Source organism: Phocoena phocoena, chromosome 8 (genome assembly GCF_963924675.1).
Source record: "Phocoena phocoena chromosome 8, mPhoPho1.1, whole genome shotgun sequence".
In the NCBI taxonomy this organism is placed as follows: Eukaryota; Metazoa; Chordata; class Mammalia; order Artiodactyla; family Phocoenidae; genus Phocoena; species Phocoena phocoena.
In genome coordinates this window covers 60934338-60957365 of record NC_089226.1, presented here as the reverse complement: position 1 = coordinate 60957365, position 23028 = coordinate 60934338, and the positions used below count along the sequence as shown (strand labels likewise).

The window sequence follows — 23028 nt, the reverse complement described above, 5'->3', positions numbered from 1 at the left end:
TATCTGGACTATGTATCTTTGGTGAACTTTATGTAAAATGTCAGTATGTCATTTGATGTATGATCCTTTGTCTCAAAAATGTACTCTGCGTTCGACTTCTAAGAGACAGAACAGTTCTCAGAGATTCCGAGGGTCTGTCTCCCGGGTTATAATCCTCAATTTGGCTTGAAAAAAATTCTCTTTTTCTTCTCAATTTGATTGTTAATTGAATTCTTCAACAATGGTAAGGGCTTAATATCCAAAATATATGAAGAACTCATACAGCTCAATAGGAAAAACTGAAACTATCTGATTTTAAAATGAGCAGAGGATCTGAATAAACATTTTTCCAAAGAAGACATACAGATGGCCAACAGATACATGAAAAGGAGCTCAGCATCATTAATCATCAGAGAAATACAAGTCAAAACCACAAGGAGATGTCATCTCACACCTTTGCAATGGATATTATCAAAAAGACAAGAAATAACAAGTGTCAGTGAGGATGTGAAGAAAAGGGAACCACCGTGCACTGTTGGTGGGAATGTAAATTGTTGCAACCACTACAGAAAAGGGTATGGAGGTTCCTCAAAAAATTAAAAATATAGCTACCATGTGATCCTCAAATTGCACTTCTGGGTATTTATCTGAAGGAAATGAAAATACTGACTCAAAAATCATCTGCACCCCCGGGTTTATTATTGCAGCATTATTTACAATAGCTAAGGCATGGCAACAACCTAAGTGTACATGGATGCATGGATAGATAAAGAAAATACAGCATATATATCATGAAATATTATTCCAGATTAAAAAATAAATAAATCCTGCCATTTGTGATAACATAGATGGAACTTGATGGCATTATGTCAAGTGAAATAGGTTAGACAGAGAAAAAATAAATACTGTGTGATATCACTTGTATGGGAAATCTAAAGAAGTTGAGCTCAGAGAGATTGGTAATAGAAAGGTGGTTGCCAGAGTCTGGGGGTGGGGGAAAGGAGGAGATGTTGGTCAAAGGGTACAAACTACCAGTTAGAAGAGGACTAAGTTCTCAGGATAACAACAGCATGGTGATTAGAGTGAACAACACTGTGTCATATACTTGAAAGTCGATAACATTGTACATCTTAGATGTGATCAGCACAAAAAAAGGAAATGATAATTTTGTTCAATGATGGAGGTGTTAACTAATGCTACTGTGGCAATCATGCTGTAAAAAACTAAGTGTGTAGGAACAACAAGATATACACCTTAAATTACACAATGTTGTATGGCAACTATATCTCAATAAACCTGGGAGAAAATATTTTCTACAAGTCAAGAGATGTTATCCCAAGACAAAGCATGGATATATCTGGAGTATGACATGAATTGGGAAAGGTAAAGACTTAATGAGCTGGCGGGTCAATGGAAGTGCAGATTCCTTGGAAATTGATCTAGGAAGTACTGCATTAAAGGAGGCCAAAAAACAGTCCTTGACTGCCCAGCTGATGAGATCACTGAAGATCATGGTCTTATGTGAAGATGGAGGGACTTCCCATTCTTCAACATTCTCCTGGTACATAGCATCCATCAAATACCACATTAGCATTTTCCCATTACACAAGGGATCAGCCCCAGTCTCCCAACAGGTTTTGAAAATGTGATTCAAGCAATTCATTTACATTCCTGTACTCTGACATATATGTGATAGGATATAAATTATAGTGTAATAAAAATACCTGAAACCCTAAGAATCACTGATTCTAAGAAAGTCGCTTAGCTACCTAGAAAGACATAAAGGAATGCAGGTTTATATGTGATAGTTCAGGGATGCCACAAGATGTCTCAAAGGATGAGAAACTCAGTGACGAATAATTGAAGAAAATGTGAAACCAGAGCATTGTTCTCATTTCTTCTGTTACCAAAGATCAGGTTAGTGATATGTAAGATGTAAGACTTTGGGAAGTCCTATTTCTAGCCACATACTCTGTGCAGGATGGAGCTTACTCAGTCAAACACGACACTGCTCACTGTACTGCTTTGACAGTAGAAACTGGAAGTTCAGTACCTACCTGGTGAACATTCTACAGAAACAATTCACTAAACTATTACCAAGTGTGTTAGTTTACCACTAGCATTTATATCCACCAGTTCCATAGTTCACATCATGGATAGCTAGAGATGTTGAAAACACTGTTCCTCCTCCAAAGTTCAGGGCCTCCAAAGTGAATGGCCTAACAAATTCTTATAAGGCAAACATCACCCAGGTTAAGAAATAAAACTTGATCAGACACACCTGCAGCTGTGTCCATGTGCCCAGTCACAGTCACAAAGCCATCTTGGCATACCTAACTTTTCTAGTTACATGTATATTCATATCTTACAGCAATTTGCATCTAAATGCTGCCATTTCATCTTCAACAACCTTCTAAATATTCCATTTGCCTCTGTGTCTTAACTGGAACCATGTCTGTCTACTCAAGAAACTGCTGTATTTCCAGCAGCACATCTAAATCTTTATTTCCCATTCCTCATGGTTAGACAGAACGATATTACTGTTAGCTACAATTACAACTTACAAGCATAACTTCCCCTCCATTTAGCAAAACTACCGACACCAGTGGTGTTCAGACCGCATGGCAACTATTCTCCCACCATATTTAACTAACACCTGATCTAGCCCCATCCTCCCCACCCAATAATTTTTTTTAATGTAGCACACGGAGAACCACAGAGAATTTAGCAGCTTTCTGGTCCAAATTCTGACTCAATTTTGATGGATCTGAAGCTGGAAAGAACTTGCCACAATGAAGAGCATCCTAAGATACTGGTAAAAGGATTGTCCAATGATGAAGATCAGGATTCGGCATCCTGGGACTGCACTCACCACGAGTAAGACCCGAAGATAGCCAGCAGTTTGCAGTCCTGGCTAAACACTGTGGGTAACATCTACAGCTCCACGTAAATGATCTCTAGGTTCCAATCACCCCTTCTAATCTGTCTCCGGTGCTGCACGGGCTCGGGAGGAAACATGGGCCCAGGCAGCCTCCCAGGTGACCTTTAACTCACCTTCTGCTCTCATTCTTACCAACTCCAGCAACCAAAATTTACCCACTTAATGCCAACAATGTTCAGGGTTTTGGCGTCTTCCTCAACTGCATCTTTTTTTTAAAGATTTTTGTGATGTGGACAATTTTTTTAAAAGTCTTTACTGAATTGGTTACAATCTTGCTTCTGTTTTATTTTTTGGCTTTTTTCCTGCAAGGCATGTGGGATCTTAGCTCCCTGACCAGGGATCGAACCCCCACCCCCTACCTTGGAAGGTGAAGTCCCAACCACTGGGCTACCTGGGAAGTCCCTCAACTGCATTTTTCTAACTCTACAAGAGACACCAACTTCTACAGTTCCATCAAGAACTCTACCACTAGATCAAAATTGAAACAGTAAATTCATCAACATTAAAGTTCTAACTTTCCAATCTCTTTTATATGTTTATGGCCTATAAGGACTCTTAGACAAACAATGTTCCACCATCTGTTTAATCCAGTCCCATTCCTTTTCACTTATTCACATACACTTTTTATTTTGTTTTTTTAAGTAAATATATTATTTTTAATTTTTATTGGACTATATAGTTGATTTACAATGTTGTATTCGTTTCTACTGTATGACAAAGTGAATCAGTTATATATATATAAATCCACTCTTTTTTAGATTCTTTTCCCATATAGCTCATTACAGAGTTGAAAAGAGTTCCTTGTGCTATAGAGTAGGTCCTTATTAGTTATCTATTTTATATACACTTTATATTTTGTAATTCATCACTGTAATCACTCCATTTTGGCACCTGCAACATTTTACTCATGTGTCATATTTTCCTTGACTTGCCCAAACAGATAGGAACTCAATTAGCAACATATTAAATTTTCTTCAAAATGAATTTTCCAGCAAAAATAATACCAACTGGACAAAACATTTCTATCTTCAGAACACCCAAAACTACCTAAAAATCTACTTCAATTTGGTGTTCCCATCACATGAAATGATAGCCTCAATAGATTATCCCCTCCTGGCACCTATCCTGACCCTCTACCAACCATCAGAGGACAGAATGATCATAAAGGGTACTGAATCTACCAGGAAAGAAACCCTCACCGCCCTACCACAGCACTGCCACATGAATGTACGTGCACCTGGTCACCTATGGTGAAAACCAGAAAATTGAGAGTGCTTCTAAGTTCCTCCCTCTCTCTGCTCTTCAGCAAGTCCTGTAATTTCAACTCCAATATCTCTCTGGTCCCATATCTACTCCACCTCTCCAGAGCCACCACCCTACAACTGGGTCCACTCTTATCCTCAGAAATTACTGTACAAGCTAGTCCCAACAGGTCCAACCTTGCTCCAATGTGCCTACACTCTGTAAAGAAAGTCGACATCTACTTTGTGACATAGCAAGTAACCTAATTCAACCAACCCAACTACCTCTCCTTTATTTTCTCCTGCACGTCGCACGGGACTTGGCGCCACTGCTGATTAGAACCAAGAGTGTTTTACTTCCCAATAGTAAGGATCCACTTTCAGAGGAGCACAAAACTCAAAATGATGAATGTTTTAAGCATAAAGAAAATCCTCCTTAGGAAAGAATGCGTTTCTCCATGGAATTCAAATAGCTTGAACAATAAAAAGCCAAGGGAATCCGTTTGTAATATGCATCCCCTATCACAAATGAAAAGACACCTTATCTTTAAATTAGAGGTTTTATTTCATTTAATGAGCTATTTAATTAAACAGATCATACCAGGATTTTAGTAATAAATGCCACCCATTATCTACCCTGAGTTTCTAATACAGTTGGCATTAGTAAAAGACATACAATCTAAAAATAAAAATATTTCAAAGTTCAAACATTTAATATAATTTTATCTCACGAAAAAAAAAATATTAACATACACCTCGCCAAAAGGACAAAAGGAAATTGATATAAATGGATGGAATACACAATGGTTTTTTTTTTCCAGAGCGTCCTTCATTACATCACTTGTCCAACACTCGATTATAAGCTGTGGTTTGTTCATCAGGAAAACGGAGTCCTTGAGGTTAACTTCCTTGCAGAGCCGTGTGAGCACTGAATTCTTTCTTCTTTTTTTTTTTTTTAACATCTTTATTGGGGTATAATTGCTTTACAATGGTGTGTTAGTTTCTGCTTTATAACAAAGTGAATCAGTTATACATATACATATGTTCCCATATCTCTTCCCTCTTGCATCTCCCTCCCTCCTACTCTCCCTATCCCGCCCCTCCAGGCGGTCACAAAGCACGGAGCTGACCTCCCTGTGCTATGCGGCTGCTTCCCACTAGCTATCTACCTTACGTTTGGTAGTGTATATATGTCCATGCCTCTCATTAGAGAAATGCAAATCAAAACTACAATGAGACATCATCTCACACCAGTCAGAATGGCCATCATCAAAAAATCTAGAAACAATAAATGCTGGAGAGGGTGTGAAGAAAAGGGAACCCTCTTGCACTGCTGGTGGGAATGTGAATTGGTACAGCCACTATGGAGAACAGTATGGAGGTTCCTTAAAAAACTACAAATAGAACTACCATATGAGCCAGCAATCCCACTACTGGGCATATACCCTGAGAAAACCATAATTCAAAAAGAGTCATGTACCAAAATGTTCATTGCAGCTCTATTTACAATAGTCCAGAGATGGAAACAACCTAAGTGCCCATCTTCAGATGAATGGATAAAGAAGATGTGGCACATATATACAATGGAATATTACTCAGCCATAAAAGGAAACGAAATTGAGCTATTTGTAATGAGGTGGATAGACCTAGAGTCTGTCATACAGAGTGGAGTAATTCAGAAAGAGAAAGACAAATACCGTATCCTAACACATATATATGGAAATTAAGGAAAAAAATGTCATGAAGAACCTAGGGGTAAGACAGGAATAAAGACACAGACCTACTAGAGAACGGACTTGAGGATATGGAGAGGGGGAAGGGTGGGCTGTGACAAAGCGAGAGAGAGGCATGAATTCTTTCTTCTGAGTCAAGTACCCACACAAGTGTCCCTCAAATTGGAAGGCTTTGGATGCCGACTGGCAGTCCATGTTCCGTTTCCCATGAAATATATTCTCCTCCACTTCCTTCCCTGGGTTGAAAAGAAGGGTACTTGAAAAAAATCATAGAGATAGCCTTTAGTGGAAAGGGCTTTGAGGACACTTCTCACAGAAGATACCACTAGCCCAAAAGTCCAGGCACAAGTTCTCATCTGCAAAGGAGCTGAAATCAGCCAAGATCTTCAGTAGAAGCAGACTGTGTGAAGAAAGTTCCCTCCTGTTTTCTCCTTATCTGCCTGGAGCAACTCAGCCAGACTGCCTTCCATGTCTTCCGCCTGCTGGAGACCTTGGCAGAGCTCACAGATGATCAGAGATCCAAGGGTGGCTAACTCCAGGGTGTCCTCTATGTCCACGTTGATCACGTGCACAGGCTGCCAGGTCTCCTGATCTCTGGCACACATATCTGCCACAACCCTGTTATAGATTCTCTCCGCACAGGTGAAGATGACATCGAAGGGATCTCTGCACTCTTGAAATCTTTCTGGGTGAGGCTTGATTCTGTCATTTCTTTTCAAGATGTGTAAGACTCCATTCCCTTTGTAGTATTTTCAGTCTTAACAGGAAAGGTCCTTGTGCATCATATTACATGAAGTTGAAAAGTCATAAGCCACTGGTTCCTTGGGCACCAGTCTTGGGAACCTTACGAGGGATCCCATTCCAAAAGACCTGACACTGAAACTTTTCTTCCTGAGGATGCTGTGGGCTTCCATTCTCCTGTTTATGTTACGCATACAGACCACAGCCACCCTGAGCGGAGAGGAGGGCATTATGGCGGCTCCTTGGGACTCCCAGCCAGACGAGTGGAATTCAGGGGCCGAGGGAACTCTGAAGCCAGGAGGTTGACCGGCTGGGTCCAGCTCTCCCAACCTGTGTTAGTGTCAAAGAACAGAAACCGGGTTTACATGGAGTCACCTCCCCACAGTGGGAGGAGAATTCTTGATTGATGATTGGCTTAGCTCTTGAGTGATTGGGTTTGGATAGTGGGCTCTGACCAGAGAACCCAATCCAGTCATCAGAACCATCCAGTCGTTAAATCACCTGAACGTCTAAATCTCCACAAGGGTATGCTTACCCCGTGGGTGTGTCTTGAAATCTCCACTTAGCCCTGTTGGTGCACCTGTGGATGGGGCTACGATTGATATTAGGCAAATTACCTAGACTCCTCCAAAACTTGTCACCAGCCCCTGCAGTGACTTGAGAACATGCCTGTGAAAAACGTGTTTGAAACTTCCAAGCTCACACTTCAGTCAATTTTACATAAAATTACAAGGGTTGTTTCATATTCCTTTCATCAGCTGATACTCTAGAAGTGTAATTGTGTCAAATCTCAGGAGGATTCCTACAGTTTTGCCCATAAAGTAATAAAATGATTCACCAGTGTAAAAAACGACTCCTGGAAAACATCCCTGCTGACAGTGTTTCAGGAGTTACAAGAACACTACACATCCTCCTATTGATTTTCTTGAATTCATGATGATTCTCCAGGGACTGGAGCAGCCTCCACCGGCTCTCCCATGTCTTCAAGTACGGCTCTGTCCGACCATTCTATACTGAAATAGTCATTTTTAGCTCCATTCCTTTTGTTACTTTGCACAGTTGACTGAGCAAAGGTCATAGAGGTAAAACTCATGAACGGGACACCAAACAGGAAGGAGAGACAGTCCTGTCACTTCAAAATGGTACAGGATGAACATCCATTTAGAAAGCCACAGGTTTTATGTCCCTGTGCCTCTGTCAATTATAGTGATTGTCACACTGCAAAGAGTCCTACCTCAGTAAATGCACTCGGTCTTCTCAAAGCGTGAATCCAAGACCCAGGGCCTTAACATCAACCTGGAATGTGAGACAAAGGCAAATTTGGACCCCAGACCACCAAATCAGAAACTCTGGGAGTCGAGCCTGGAGATCTGGGATGTACGAAGCCCTTCAGGTGATTGTGATGTGCACCAAAGCATGAGAGCAGCTGTCTCAAAGCAGAGGGTCCTGAGCCTTGGCTGTACCTTGGAAGTCCCTGGGAATTCATTCCAAGCAGGGCTTCAAGAGCACAAGGGAAGCAGGATGTTCATAAGAGAAAAGTCATTGTAGGAAAAACCAGGCATAAATGAAAATGTACTCAGAACTTACATACAGCGTGAAATTTTTTTTATTAGCGTCAGTGACCCAGACCTGAAACATTCTAACACACGGCGAAGAGCAAGATCTCGGGCTCAAACTATAATCAAGACCAGAGGGGAGGACCATGTTTCAGAAGAATTGAGAAATACTTTTTTAAGCCCACCCTTGAAGACTAGTACACAAACTGGTGCCATATAATGTGAAGAAGGTGAAGGGGGGAGACTCGGAGGATCGGCCATGGTTTGCTCATCTGGAAGTGGAGTTCCTTGATGTTCACTTCCTCACGGAACAATGTGAGCACTGAATTGTCTCTTCCAAGGAAAGTACCTCGAATGCTGTCCCCAGTGTTGGAAGGGTTTTATGCCCAGTGGTGGTCCATGTTCCATTTCCCATAAAATGCTTTTCTCCACTTCCTTCCCTGGCTGGGGTGTCTCTGAAAAAAAAATCATACACATGTCCTTTAGCAGAAAGAGTTTTGAATACGCTTCTTACAGAAAATACCAACTAGCCCAAAAGTCCAAGCACAAGTTCTTACCGAGGAAGGAGTTCAAACCAGCCAAGATCTTCAGTAGAAGCAGACCGTGTGCAGAAAGCTCCTTCCTGTTTTCCCCTCTGCTGCCAGGAGAAGCTCAGCCAGACTGCTTTCCATGTCATCTGCCTGCTGGAGACCTTGGCAGAGCTCACAGATGATCAGAGATCCAAGAGTGGCGTCCTCCAGGGTGTCGTTTATGTCCACGTTGATCACGTGAACAGGCTGACAGGTCTCCTGCTCTCGGGTGCACAGATCTGCCACCACCCTGTCATAGACGCCCTCCTGACATGTGAAGATGACATCAAAGGGATCCCTGCACTCTTGAAATCTTTCCGGGTGAGGCTTGATTCTCTCATTTCTTCCCAAGATGTGTAAGACACCATTGCTTCTATAGCGTTCTCCATCTTTGCGGAGAAGGTCCTTGCTCATTTGCTCATACGTGGTGGAAAAATCATAAACCACGGGGAGGTTACCTGCACGTCCTGGGAGCCTCACACAGGATCCGACTCCAAAAGACTTGACATTGAACCCTTTCTTCATGAGGATGCTGTGGGCTTCCATGCTCCTGTTCATGTTACTCATACAGACCACAGCCACCCTGAGTGGAGAGGAGGGCATGATGGCAGCTCCTTGGGACTCCCAGCCAGATGAGTGGAATTCAGGGGCCGAGGGAACTCTGAAGCCAGAAGGATAACCGGCTGGGTCCAGCTCTCCCAACCTGTGTTACTGTCAAACAACGGAAACCGGGTTTATATGGAGTCACCTCCCCACAGTGGGAGAAGAATTCTTGATTGATGATTGGCTTAGCTCTTGAGTGATTGGGTTTGGATAGTGGGCTCTGACCAGAGAACCCAATCCAGTCATCAGAACCATCCAGTCGTTAAATCACCTGAACGTCTAAATCTCCACAAGGGTATGCTTACCCCGTGGGTGTGTCTTGAAATCTCCACTTAGCCCTGTTGGTGCACCTGTGGATGGGGCTACGATTGATATTAGGCAAATTACCTAGACTCCTCCAAAACTTGTCACCAGCCCCTGCAGTGACTTGAGAACATGCCTGTGAAAAACGTGTTTGAAACTTCCAAGCTCACACTTCAGTCAATTTTACATAAAATTACAAGGGTTGTTTCATATTCCTTTCATCAGCTGATATTCTAAAAGTGTAATTGTGTCAAATCTCAGGAGGATTCCTATAGTTTTGCCCATAAAGTAATAAAATGATTCACCAGTGTAAAAAGCGACTCCTGGAAAACATCCCTGCTGACAGTGTTTCAGGAGTTACAAGAACACTACACATCCTCCTACTGATTTTCTTGAATTCATGATGATTCTCCAGGGACTGGAGCAGCCTCCACCAGCTCCCCCATGTCTTCAAGTACGGCTCTGTCCGACCATTCTATACTGAAATAGTCATTTATAGTTCCATTCCTTTTGTTAGTTTGCACAGTTGACTGAGCAAAGGACATAGAGGTTGCCTGTGGGTCCTGGGAGCCTCACACGGGATCCGGCTCCAAAAGATTTGACACTGAACCCTTTCTTCATGAGGATGCTGTGGGCTTCCACGCTCCTGTTCATGTTACTCATACAGACCATAGCCACTCAGAGCGAGGAGGAGGGCATGGTGGTCGCCACTTGGGACTCCAGCCAGACGGCTGGAGATTGAGGGGACTCTGAAGCCAGGGAGAAGACTGCCTCCATCCAGCTCTTCCAACTAGTGTACTGTCAAAGAACAGAGACCAGGCTTATATTAAGTCACCACCCACCCTTGGTGCCTGGAGAACTCTTGATTGATTGATTGGGTTAACTCTTGATTGACTGGGTTTGGATAGTGGGCTCTAACCAGAGAACTCAATCCAGTCATCAGAAAAATCAGGTGATTAAATGAACTGAAAATCTAATTCTTTGCAAAGGTATGGTTACCCACTGGGAGCGTTTTGAAATCTCTAGTTAGCCCTGTTTGTTCACCTGTGTATGGGACTACTATTGATATTAGACAAAACACCTAGACTATTCCCAAGCTTGTCACCAACCACTCCAGTGACCTGCGAACATGCATGTGGAAAATGTGTTTGAAATTTCCATGCTTACACTTAATTCAGTTATATGTAAAATTAAAAGTGTTTTTGCATATTTCTTTCATACAATTGATACTCTACAAATGTAACTGTGTTAAGTCAGAGGAAGGCACACATAGTTTTGTCCATAAAATCATAAAATGATTCACCAGTGTAAAAAGTGACTTCTGGAAAACATCCCTGTTGATAGTGTTTCAGGAGTTACAAGAACACCACACATCCTCCTTTTGATTTTCTTAAATTCATGATAATTCTCGAAAGACTCCAGTGGCCTCCACCAGGTTTCTGATGTCTTTTACACTCAGTCTCATGGTGGAATCCCCAAACCAGAAGCGTCAACATCAATTGGGAATGTGGTAATGCAAATTTTGACCCCAGATCACCCAATCAGTATCTCTGGGAGTGGAGCCCATAGATATGTCTTTTTTAGAAACACTCATATGATTGTGTATTACACCAAGGCTTAAGAGCACCTGCCTCGAGGCAGAGGTTTCTGCAACTTGACTGGACCTTGGAAGTCCCTGGGAAGTTGTAAAAAGCACTGTTTCAAGAGTAGAAGAGAGGGCTTCCCTGGTGGCGCAGTGGTTGAGAGTCCGCCTGCCGATGCAAGGGACACGGGTTCGCGCCCCAGTCTGGGAGGATCCCACATGCCGCGGAGCGGCTGGGCCCGTCAACGGGAGACACCACAGCAGTGAGAGGCCCGCTTACCGCCAAAAAAAAAAAGAGAGACCTACTGTATAGCACAGGGGACTATTCTCATAATTTTATAATAACCTATAAGGGAAAAGAATGTGAGGAAGCAACATCATTAATCATTAGAGAAATGCAAATCAAAACTACAATGAGATATCATCTCACACCAGTCAGAATGGCCATCATCAAAAAATCTAGAAACAATAAATGCTGGAGAGGGTGTGGAGAAAAGGGAACACTCTTGCACTGCTGGTGGGAATGTGAATTGGTTCAGCCACTGTGGAGAACAGTATGGAGGTTCCTTAAAAAACTACAAATAGAATTACCATATGACCCAGCAATCCCACTACTTGGCATATACCCTGAGAAAACCAAAATTCAAAGAGAGTCATGTACCAAAATGTTCATTGCAGCTCTATTTACAATAGCCAGGACATGGAAACAACCTAAGCGCCCATCATCGGATGAATGGATAAAGAAGATGTGGCACATATACACAATGGAATATTACTCAGCCTTAAAAAGAAATGAAATTGAGCTATTTGTAATGAGATGGATAGACCTAGAATCTGTCATACAGAGTGAAGTAAGTCAGAAAGAAAAAGACAAATACCGTATGCTAACACATATATATGGAATTTAAGGGAAAAAAATGTCATGAAGAACCTAGGGGTAAGATAGGAATAAAGACGCAGACCTACTAGAGAACGGACTTAAGGATATGGGGAGGGGGAAGGGTGAGTTTTGACAGGGCGAGAGAGAGTCATGGACATATACACACTAACAAACGTAGTAAGGTAGATAGCTGGGGGGAAGCAGCCGCAAGGCACAGGGATATTAGCTCGGTGCTTTGTGACAGCCTGGAAGGGTGGGATGGGGAGAGTGGGAGGGAGAGAGACGCAAGAGGGAAGACATATGGGAACATATGTATATGTATAGCTGATTCACTTTGTTGTAAGGCAGAAACTAACACACCATTGTAAAGCAATTATACCCCAATAAAGATGTTTAAAAAAAAAAAAAAAAAAAAAAAAAAAAAAAAAAAAAAAAAGAATGTGAGGAAGAATATATATATGTATATATATGTGTGTATATATATGTATGTGTACATATATATACACTTATATACACCTGAATCACTGTGTTGTACAACTGAAACTAACACAACATCGTAAATCAACTATACTTCAATTGAATATATATATATTAATATATATATATATAAAGAGGCACAAACTACTAGGTATAAAATAGATAAGCAACAAGGATATATTGTACAGCACAGGGAAATACAGACATTATCTTGTAATAACTTTAAATGGAGTATAATCTATAAAATTTGAATTACCTTGCTGTACCCATTTTGTATATTGATATACAATATTACTAATGTAATATTATATATCAACTATACTTCAATTAAATAGTAAAGAATAGTGTAAAAAGATAAAATAAAATAAAAATTTTAAAGGAGAGAATTAAGGTCTCAGAGCCTAAATTATAATCATGACCCAAGGGGAGGATCACATTTCAAAGGCATTGAGAAGCACTAAGCTAAGCCAATCCTTGAAGGCCAGTTCACAAAATAGTGCTGTATAATTTGGACAGATGTGAAGGGAGGAGACTGGGAGGATCAGCCATAATTTGCTCATCTGGAAAATGGAGTTCCTAGATGGTAACTTCATTGCAGAGTGATGTGATCCCTGAATTGTCTCTTCCAAGGTAAGTACCTTGAGCATCGTCTCCACATAGGAAGGGATTTTATGACTACTGGTAGTCCATGTTCCAATTTCCAGAAAACACTTTTCCCATCCATTTTCTTCCCTGGGTAGGTGTACCTGAAAAAAATCGTACAAAGATATTTTAATGGAAAGAGCATTAAAGACACCTCTCACAGAAAACACAGACTAGTTCAAAGTTCCAGGCACAAGTTCTGATGGCTGAAGAAGCCCAAGATCTTCAGTAGAAGCAGACCATGTGAAGAAAGCTCCTTCCAGTTTTCCCCTCCACTGCCAGGAGCAGCTGGGCCAGATGGTCTTCTAGGTCATCAACATGCTGGAGGCGTTGGCAGAGCTCACAGATGATCAAAGCTCCAAGGGTGGTGTCCTCCAGGGTGTCATCTGTGTCCACATTGATCAAGTGCACAGTCTGACAGGTCTCCTGCTCTCTGGCACACAGATTTTCCACAATTCTGTTGAAGATGCTCTCCTCACAGGTGGAATTGACATCAAAGGGATACTTGCAGTCTTGAATCTTCTGAATGGGGTTTGATTCTCTCATTTCTTCCCAAGGTGTGTAAGGTTCCATTCCTGCTCTAGCATTCTTTACCTTTCCTGTTAAGATTGTGTACATCTGCTTATATATCTTTGAGAAATGGTAAATCACTGCATGGTCTGCATTTTTGGAGAAAGAACAGTAGCTATAACCTCTGCAGTTTTTCACATACAATGTCTATTATGCAATCACACCCAATCAAATATTACCAAGCATTTCAAGAAATATCATCAGTAACAAAAATCATTGAGGAAAATGTAACAGGCACAGAACTACAAATGAATTAAATATTGGAATTATCAGACAGATATTTTTTAATAAAATGTTTATCTGGATCATTTTAGAAAATATTGTGTCTTCAAAGTTAAATCATCACCAAAAGAGAAGTCCCCATCCAGGATCTCCAGGACCATAAGTAGTTGCCTATTGCCATCACAGGCTCAGCAAGAAGATGCACGGAAAATTTCTACTGAGTGTTGGTCCAACCTTAATTAATGTTATGAACTGAACTATAAATGTGAGCTATGAGGACTCATCTGTATCTCAGATGTGATGCCTGTATTAAACAGACTTCTGTGACCCTATTCAGAGATTCTGGCCCAGCCTGAGAGACTCCTGTTCTTCCTGGATTAGTTCAAGGAACCGAGATAACCCTGTGAGGAGCACACATATGATCCATTAAGACTGAGTGGAGAAGCGAATAATACCTCACCTGCTGAGCAGTTTACTGCAGAGCACTCTACTCCCCAAAACCTCCCATCACATCACCACTTGACTCAATGACCTGACAAAGCTTTGGCCTTTGGAAGAATTCCCACTGTCTAGAAATCTTGGGCTTCTCTAAGGAGGGCAGGGAGAAGTACTTCTATAAATATTTCAACGACAAGGACTAAGGCCTGAGAGCTTTGCAATTGACAAAAGACAACAAGATGTGCCTCAAACAGCAGATGAAGGAGAGGGTAGTCTTACCGAACCAAACTTTGGTCCGCTTGCCCAAGCTCAGTAAAGCCAATCTACTGACACCAGGTTTGGGGAAAGGAAAGTGCAGTGTTTATTGCAGGTGCCAAACAAGGAGTCCAGGTGGCAAATGCTCAAAAGACCCAAACTCCCCATGGCTTATAGTGAAAGGTTTTTAAAGACAGTGTGCAGTAGAGGGTTGCACGGTGAGTGATCACCTCATAGACTTTCTTCTGATTGGTTGGTGGTGAGGTAATGGGGAGTCAGCATCATCAACCTTCTAGTTCCAACTGGTCTGGGGTCTACATGCTTGTGATTAGCATGCAGTTAACTTCTTCCACCTGGTGGGGGTTGTAGCATCTGCAAAATCACTCAAAGGATATGGCTCAGCATATCATCTTACAGCCCTTGAGAAGGAACTTAAGGTCCTTGACTTTGTTTAATGACAAAACTATTATTTTATCTTATTAACTGTTTGCTTTTGTTTCTGAATTTTCTCACTTCTCTGATTAAATTTATTCTTTGGAACTCAGAGAAGGCCTAGAAGGATAAAGTTTTTCTACAAACAAGAGATAGGCAAAGGACAGGTCGGGGGAGGGTGGGTCGGTCCCCAGAAGGCCCATAGTGTCCTGCTTGTTTACAGCAGGAACACACAGCCACTGCTCAGATCACAATCACCTCCTTTGTGCATTATCTCTCCAATTTACTCAGCTTAGGTGACCAGAGACCTAATATTTGTGTACCTGTGTTATCCGGCTACTAAGGGAATCTAAGTACAAAAAATCCTATTTGATAAATTTGACTTTCAGATGTATGGACTAGATGTATCTGTTTTCTCTCATTTCTTGGATATAAATACAAATGTGTTTCAGAAAGATGGTGACTATGAAAATTGCTGTAGTTTCATCCACTTCAATGTCAGGTTGTTTTGCAGCCAATTTTTACTCGTTGAGAGAATATACAGGAATAGATGATATATCTCTTCCTTTGGAGGTCTGAAAAATCTGCTTGAAAGCTTTGAAAGGCACCATCCAAGTTTTCAAGCTCAACAATAATTTCTTGTTCAACCGCCTAAGTTGAAGGACAGCCAGAGAGTTGAAGGAGAAGCTCTCGTGTTAAGATGTCACCCAGTATATAGTTGGAATACTGCAGTGAGTATAGTACAAGAAAATCAATGCTTTTATGCGATAAAAATATTTCCCTACTTGTTTGAGGCCCAAAATGAAAAATTTGTGAAACAAGCTATGGACGTACCAATGGATGCACCAGCGTACCTATATATTAATTTTTTCCTAAATTAAATTTACGGTTTTGCCTTCTATATTAAGTACTGTTATTTTGTAGAAAGAATAAATCTAAATTTACAGTGACTATTCAGAATTATTTTTTTCTCTCTGCTTCCTCCCCAGCTTCCTGAGCTCCAGCTGCTCTTATCCCTGGGAAGGTCCATGAGATGCTCAAGTGGGTTCTAGTCCATGGTTCATATTTCAACCTCAGAAATAAGTCCAGACCTGGCTGGAAGACAGTATTGGAGTAGAAGAATGAGGAACAGTAGCCACTGTATGTTACTGTTCATGGTCCCTCAGATCTGAATGATAAGTGACCACCTAACTGAGAAAATAACATCCTTGGGCATGAGGAGGCTTGGGTTTCCCCTGCCTGAAGCTACATTCCCCAAAGGAGAAAGGGAGGGGGGATAAATTAGGAGTATGAGATTAACAGATACAACTACTGTACATAAAATACATAAGCAACAAGGATTTATGGTATAGCACAGGGAACTATATTCAATATCTTATAATAGCCCATAATGGAAAATAATCTGGAAATATATAATATATATATATATATATATATATACATATACATATAGATAGATATAGATATAATTGCATCACTTTGCTGTACACCTAAAAACTAACACAATATTGTAAATCAACCATACTTCAATTTTTTAAAAGATGGTTTTTCCTATAGTCAGTATTTTTTGAATGTTTTAAATGTCTTTTTTATTATTACTACTTTATTTCCATTTTTTTAAAGTCTATTCTGGAAAAAAATACCTTGCCCTCAAAGTTCTTATGTCTTTTTGTAATTACCTCTACAAGAAAGTCCATATTCTCCAGACACATTTTTATGTGAAATCAGTGGACACTCAGTTGTATTTCTGTGGCTGAATACAGTTTGTTTATTTCCAAATTACTTCAAGAACCCAGGCAACAATTTATGTTTCATGTACTTTAGGACATCAGTGAACTGAAACTTTTTAAAGCTACATTTGTTCATGTGAATTCTTTGAGTTTCTTACAGAAAGCTTTGCAGTGCAATTGTATGACTTTTTAAAATCAATAGTCAACTCAAGATAAGGGTCCAATTTTATTTTTTTGGATGTTGATATCCAGTTTTTCCAAAACTATTTATTGAAGAGAGACTATCCTTTCCCCATTGTGTGTTCTTGGCACACTTGTTAAAGATGAGTTGATAGTACCTGCCAGTTCCATACTGTAGCTTTGTAATATATTTTGAAATCAGGAAGTGCTATGTCTCCAACTGTGTTCTTTTCATTCAAAATTGCTTTGGCTATTCAGGGTCTTTTCAGGTTTCATATGAACTTTAGGATTATTTTTTTCTATTTCTATTAAAAATGGCTTTGGAAAGAACTCAAACAAACAACCTAACAATACACCTAAAGCAACTAGAGAAAGAAGAACAAACAAAACCCAAAGTTATTAGAAGGAAAGAAATCATAAAGTTCAGGAGAAGAAATAAATGAAAGAGATTAAAAATAAACAATAGAAAAGATCGATGAAACTAAAAGCTGGTTCTTTGAGAAGATAAACAAAACTGAGAAGCCTTTAGCCAGACCCATCAAGAGAAAAAGGGAGAGGGCCCAAATCAATAAAATTAGAAACGAAAAAGGAGAAGTTACAACGGACACCACAGAAATACAAAGAAGCCTAAGAGACTACTATAAGCAACTATATGCCAATAAAATGGACAACCTAGAAGAAATGGACAAATTCTTAGAAAGGTACAATCTCCCAAGACGGAACCAGGAAGAAACAGAAAATATGAACAGATCAATTACAAGTACTGAATTTGAGTCTGCAGTTTAAAAACTCCCAACAAACAAAAGTCAAGGACCAGATGGCTTCACAGGCAAATTCTATCAAACACTTAAAGAAGAGTTAACACCTGTCCTTCTGAAACTATTCCAAAAAATTTCAGAGGAAGGAACACTTCCAAACTCATTCTATGAGGCCACCATCACCCTGATATCAAAACCAGACAAAGATACCACACAAAAAAAAGAAAATTACAGGCCAATATCACTGATGAACATAGATGCAAAAATCCTCAACAAAATACTAGTAAATCAAATCCAACAATATATTAAAATGATTATATACCGTGATCAAGTGGGATTTATCCCAGGGAAAAACATAAGCAGAACACTCTTTGACATGAATCGCAGCAATATGTTTTTGGATCCACCTCCTAGAATAATGAAAATGAAAACAAAAATAAACAATTGGGACCTAATTAAGCTTAAAAGCTTCTGCACAGCAAAGGAAACCATAAACAAAACGAAAAGACAACCCACAGAATGGGAGAATATATTTGCAAACGATGCGCCCCACAAGGGATTAATCTCCAAAATATACAAACAGCTCCTGCAGCTCAATATCAAGAAAAGAAAACAACCCAATCAGGCAGTGGGCAGAGGGGCTTCCCTGGTGGCGCAGTGGTTGAGAGTCTGCCTGCTGATGCAGGGGACACGGGTTTGTGCCCCAGTCCGGGAGGATCCCACGTGCCGTGGAGCGGCTGGGCCCGTGAGCCATGGCCGCTGAGCCTGCGCGTCCGGAGCCTGTGCTCCGCAACGGGAGAGGCCACAACAGTGAGAGGCCAACGTACCGCAAAAAAAAAAAAAAGTGGATAGAAGATCTAAATAGACATTTCTCCAAAGAAGACATACAGATGGCCAAACTACAATGAGGTATCACCTTACATTGGTCAGAATGGCCGTCATCAAAAAGTTTACAAACAATAAATGCTGGAGAGGGTGTAGAGAAAAGGGAACCCTCCTACACTGTTGTGTGTTTATGTAAATTGGTACAGCCATTATGGAGAACAGTATAGAGGTTCCTTAAGAAACCAACCAAAAATAGAGCTACCTGGGCACATATCTGGAGAAAACTATAATTCAAAAAGATACATGCACTCCAATGTTCATAGCAGCACTACTTACAATAGCCAAGACATGGAAGCAACCTAAGTGTCCATCGACAGAGGGATAGATAAAGAAGATGTGGTACATATATACAATGGAATATTACCCAGCCATAAAAAAGAACAAAATAATGTCACTTGCGGCAATTGGATGGACCTAGAGAGTATCATACTAAGTGAAGTAAGTCAGACAAAGACAAATATCATATGATATTGCTTATAAGTGGAATCTAAAAAAGGGAGGCAAATGAACTTATTTACAAAACAGAAATAGACTCACAGACATAGAAAACAAACTTATGATTACCAAAGGGGGGAGAGGGATAAATTAGGAGTTTGGGATTGAAACATACACACTACTATATATAAAATAGATAAACAACAAGGACTTACGGTATAGCACAGGGAATTATACTCAATATCTTGTAATAACCTATAATGGAAGAGAATGTAAAAAAAAGGATATATATTTATATGTATATATATATATGTATAACTGAATCACTTTACTGTACACCTGAAACTAACACAACATTGTAAATCAATTATATTTCAATTTTAAAAAATGTAATGGCTTTGGGATTTTAATAGGGGTTGCATTGAATCTGTAGGTTTCTTTGAGTAGTATGGACATTTTAACAATATTAATTCTTCCAGTCCATGAACACAAGGTGTCTTTCCACTTATGTGTGTTACTTAACCCTTTCTTTCATTTTTTTGATAAGTTTTCAGTGTGTAATTCTTTACATACTAAGAAACCTCATTATTTCTGATATTTTTAAGTTCAAGTTACAAAATTTTTCCTTCTATTTACAATTCTAGATAATGTTAGTAATCATTTTTAAGGGACCAATACTACTTATTTAATTAACTTTCTCTAAAAATTTTAAACTATGTTTATAAACTTCCAAGTTTTGATTTCCCCTTTTAAGTATATAAATTGCTTTTCAATCTGAGTGTCTTATCGAGTTCCTAATAAACAATTACAATCTAATAAAATAAATTTAGAACTACGGTAGATGTGAGGTTCTCTTAAAAATAAGTTTACTGGACTTCCCTGGTGGCACAGTGGTTAAGAATCTGCCTGCCAGTGCAGGGGACAAGGGTTCGAGCCCTGGTCCAGGAAGATTCCACATGCCGCAGAGCAACTAAGCCAGTGCACCACAACTACCAAGCCTGCGCTCTAGAGCCCGAGAGCCACAACTGCTGAAGCCCGTGCACGTAGAGCCCATGTTCCGCAACGAGAGAAACCACCACATTGAGAAGCCTGTGCACCGCAACGAAGGGTAGCCCTCTCTAGCCGCAACTAGAGAAAAGCCTACACGCAGCAACGAAGACCCAACACAGCCATAAATAAATAAATTTATTTTTTTAAAGTAAGTTTACTGGAATTTTATTATACATTTAAATTTAAAATTATGCTATAGCAGTTATTCATATAGACACTTAAAAGTTGGAATCTATTAAGTACTATGTCTGTCAGTACTCTAGTATGCCAAATTCTCTTACATATTACGAGACATTAAGTAACAAACATACAGGATATTCCCATGCTAACCCAAAAATATAAATACAGTGAGTTTGATTTACTTAATTATCTCTCCACTGAGCTTTAAATCTTCCCAGGGATATTTTTAAGTGGAGAAGATGAAACACCCACAAAGGAAACGGTTTTATTATTCCAGGAAGCTGAGGTTCCTGGCCTGATGCACCAATAATCCTCATCCACCAGAGAGAGTCCTGGCTGGGATGCAGGATTAGATTCTTCTCTATGATCAAGTTGATGTTTTATTTGCAAAACCCTTGCAAGGAGAAAAATCTAAATTATAAAAAGAAAAATTTTTTCACAAAAAATACAACATGCACGACTTATAGCTAGCCAGATTGATTTTAACAAGCTTAGAGTCATCATAATCAGTGCAAAAAATGTATAACTGAACAAGTTCCTTTCTCTAGTTTCTTTTCTCTAACATGTATTTTTAATAAATGTAGTTTCCTACTACAAACATCCATATGAGCTTTGAATCCTGATATGAAGTGTTACATTTCACAACAGATGAGTTTTTTTAATTTAATAAAAATATTACAGGAAAACTTCTGGCAAAAGAATTAATCTGGGAGTCAATTTTATGATAACAAAATAGAGAATATGCACGTATCTAATATAAATAGGACCTTTGTCCCACCTCAATAATGTTGTAGCTGTTCTTATGACTTTTTAAATAATCTGTAACTCTCTAATTGTCACATCAAAGGACAATCTTTGCCCAGAGGATTACATTTCAAAACTGCTATGTCTACTACCTCTCCTTTTTAGGCTTCTCATGAAATGTTATTTTATTTTTTATTCTCCATCTTCAATTGAATTTTTGACCAAGGATGTATTAAAGTGCTTAGGGCTTATAAGTTTTCCAGCATCCAGTTGGTGCCTTGAAAGGGAGAAGCTTAAAAGGAATGAAAATGGGAACTGGAGTGTGTTGATCTCCCTCTGCAGCCCCCGAAGTGAATGTGAGCCTTCCAGACAATGGGAAAGGCTCTACATGTGGCAGGGCCTATGCTTTGGTGAGGCATTGACTATCACAGCCACGGCACTGGGATCCAGTGCCCAGCAATGGGGTTCTCCATGGACGGCCTACTCTTTCCAATTCTTCCCCCGCCTCAGGGTGTTCTCATAAACGTTCCTTTGAAGATCACACCTCACAACCACCTCCCTTCTGGGGCTAGAGGACTTCTTGGAGATAGGACTTTCCATGGGGGGCATCACAGGGGCTACAGAAGTTATCAAAGAGGGGGCACTAAGGGAAAGATGAAAAGAGCCCTTAGCTGGTGATGGCCTGCATTAGTCTCTTGCTGTACATGCTCTCTTCACAGCCCAAAGTCCATTCATCTCTAAATCGGAACTGATCTTCGCAGTCAGTTCAGAGGAAACATTGCAGTGTAGAAAGAGCCCTGAACTGAAATTTGTGCCACATAGATGATCTTTCAAAGAATAAGAGGTCCTTTCACCACATAAGATGGATACAGTTTCTAAGTGATATTTATTGGGCCTTTAAAACAGTGGCTTACAGGGACTTCCCTGGTGGCCCAGTGGTTAAGACTTTGCCTTCCAATGCAGGGGGTGTGAGTTTGATCCCTGGTCAGGGAGCTACGATCCCACATGCCTCACAGCCAAAAAACCAAAGCATAAAACAGAAGCAATATTGTAACATTCACATCAAAAAAATCTTAATAAAAATAAAACAGTGGCTTACATTGTTCTCATTTAATTTTCTCAACATTGCAATGGTGTATTAGTTCTATTATCCCCATTTTACAGAACAGGAGACTGAGGCTTAAAATGGTGAGCTAAACTGCCTAAACTGGCTCATATGGGACCCAGCCAGGTTTCCATACTTAAAATGTCTGTGCTGAAAGCTGATCTCTGGGTCATATTGCCACCTCTTGAGTACTTCATCTCCTCCAGCAGGAAAAGGTTCAGTGTGCCCAGGGGTAGGTCACCTCTTGGGTGAGAAATGTAAATTTTTTGTTATAATTCATACTTCTCCTACTTTTGAAAGGTATTTGTGGGGACAGCCCCCAAAAGGAAGGTATAGAACAAAAAAGTAACATATAGGTTTGGCACCACATATAGGAAGGCAGGAATAGAGGAGATGATTGTTCCTTAACTTAGAAAAGTTGTCTGCCCTGACTTGCACAACATGGAACTCTGAGCTACCATGATAACGGTAGGAATATAAAATGAATCTAGTAGTTTTGTTCCTCGGGAGAAAGAACTTTACCATATAATTCATTCTAAGAGAGATTCGCCATATGGGTCTATAAGTAAAGTTACAGGGAGAAAAAATGTACACTGTTACTCTCCTAGTGTATCTGATCTTGAGGAGCTAGGCGTACCTGCAGAGGGCTCAAGAGCCTGAGCTTAGAGGCCAAAAGGACAGTTTCCTTACATTATACATTGTATTTGTTTAAGAAACAATTTTATTTCTACCAGCAACTGTTCTAATCACTTTATAAAGGTAATTCATTCGACAAAAATTAATTCAGCCCATAGTAT

General features: G+C 40.1%; 2 protein-coding genes across 2 annotated transcripts; both read right to left on the bottom strand.

The window, feature by feature from the left end:
• Nucleotides 1-6280: 6280 nt before the first annotated feature.
• Nucleotides 6281-6865, bottom strand: LOC136127261 (RNA polymerase II subunit A C-terminal domain phosphatase SSU72 like protein 3-like). The gene is given in 1 exon segment (XM_065882740.1): nucleotides 6281-6865. A coding segment is annotated over 1 exon segment (585 nt).
• A 1913-nt stretch (nucleotides 6866-8778) lies between these two features.
• Nucleotides 8779-9363, bottom strand: LOC136127169 (RNA polymerase II subunit A C-terminal domain phosphatase SSU72 like protein 3-like). Its single transcript, XM_065882617.1, has one exon. It carries the CDS (start codon nucleotides 9361-9363, stop codon nucleotides 8779-8781), a length of 585 nt encoding a protein of 194 aa, XP_065738689.1.
• Nucleotides 9364-23028: the final 13665 nt, after the last annotated feature.

Excerpts from the sequence above, each read along its gene's own strand:
- LOC136127169 (XM_065882617.1), bottom strand. The coding sequence starts at position 9,363 with ATGCCCTCCTCTCCACTCAGGGTGGCTGTGGTCTGTATGAGTAACATG.